Source organism: Rhinopithecus bieti, unplaced genomic scaffold (assembly GCF_001698545.2).
Source record: "Rhinopithecus bieti isolate Rb0 unplaced genomic scaffold, ASM169854v2 scaffold_47707, whole genome shotgun sequence".
NCBI classification, from domain to species: Eukaryota; Metazoa; Chordata; class Mammalia; order Primates; family Cercopithecidae; genus Rhinopithecus; species Rhinopithecus bieti.
The window spans coordinates 225695-226750 of record NW_016819117.1 but is presented as its reverse complement, the minus strand read 5'-3'; the positions used below and the strand labels follow the sequence as shown (position 1 = coordinate 226750).

General features: G+C 57.8%; 1 protein-coding gene across 1 annotated transcript in view; it reads left to right on the top strand.

The window, feature by feature from the left end:
• LOC108519465 (mesothelin-like protein) overlaps positions 1-1056 on the top strand; it is a 16291-nt gene that overhangs the window by 4063 nt on the left and 11172 nt on the right. Inside the window, exon 3 of the mRNA XM_017858520.1 lies at positions 312-432. Coding sequence (XP_017714009.1) covers positions 312-432 — 121 coding nt within the window. The remainder of the gene's footprint in view (positions 1-311; positions 433-1056) is intronic.

Sequence of the window (1056 nt, the reverse complement as noted above, 5' to 3'; positions counted from 1 at the left end):
AAAATGAATGAGTGAATGAATTAATGAGTGAGTGAAAATGAGTGAATGAGTGAAAATGAGTGAGTGAATGAGTGAAAATGAGTGAATGAATGAATGAGTGAAAATGAGTGAGTGAATGAGTCAGTGAAGCAGGATCTTGCCTGTCGGGGGTACCACCTCCCGCTCTCCCTCCTTCAGTGCTGGGGGGCAGTGGAGTCGGACCTTGGTCCTGCAGGCTGCGTGCAGCCCATGCCCTTCTGCTGGGCAGCCGCACTCAACTGCTTCCACCCCTCCCGGACCCTCCCTGCCACTGTCTCCTCCTCTCTGCCCAGTGCCAACTGCTCCCTGCTGCAAGGCTTCTGGTGCCAGCCGGCCGGTCAGCTGCCCCGGGACCAGCTCTCAGCCCTAATCCAGAGGCTGGCCTTGCTGCAGGTCCCCCTCCAGGCCTGGCAGGTGATCAGGGAAGGAGTGTGGGTGGGTGGGTGGGCCAGGCTCTGAGGGATGGGCCCGGATAGGGAAGGGCACATGGGCTCAGGTGTGAGAGGCGAGGGATGGCTAAGCGAGAGCTGGGGCAGGACCCAGTGTGACCACAGTCGGGACGGGGTGTGCAGCCCCCCAGGACGGGAGGGTCCACCCAGGAGGCGGGGTGACTTTCGGGTGCAGCCCACGCTTATCCACTTCCAGGACTTTTCAGCCAACTTACCTGCAGATGCTCCACCCTGTGTCCCCAGTGAGGGCGAGGTTCACCCTCCCCTCCCCACCCACCTCTGTGGAGAATGGTGCCCGACTTGGGGTACATACTCCGGGCCCCCAGAGTGGATTTTACAGCCCACTGGCCTCTCCGTGCATGGGCTGCAGGATCCTGGCCTGTGAGGGGCCGTCCAGGAAAAGGGAAAGGCAGAAAGACCTCCATTCCTTCCAGGGAAAACCAGACAGTGAAATAATTTAGAGGATTATCTGAGCAATATGAGTGACCCTGGCCCAAGGAAAGTCTCAAGAGGTGTGAGCGCACCTCAGGCCGGCAGATTGCAGGTTGGGTTTCTTTTTTTTTCTTTTTTTTTTTTTTTTTTGTGAGTC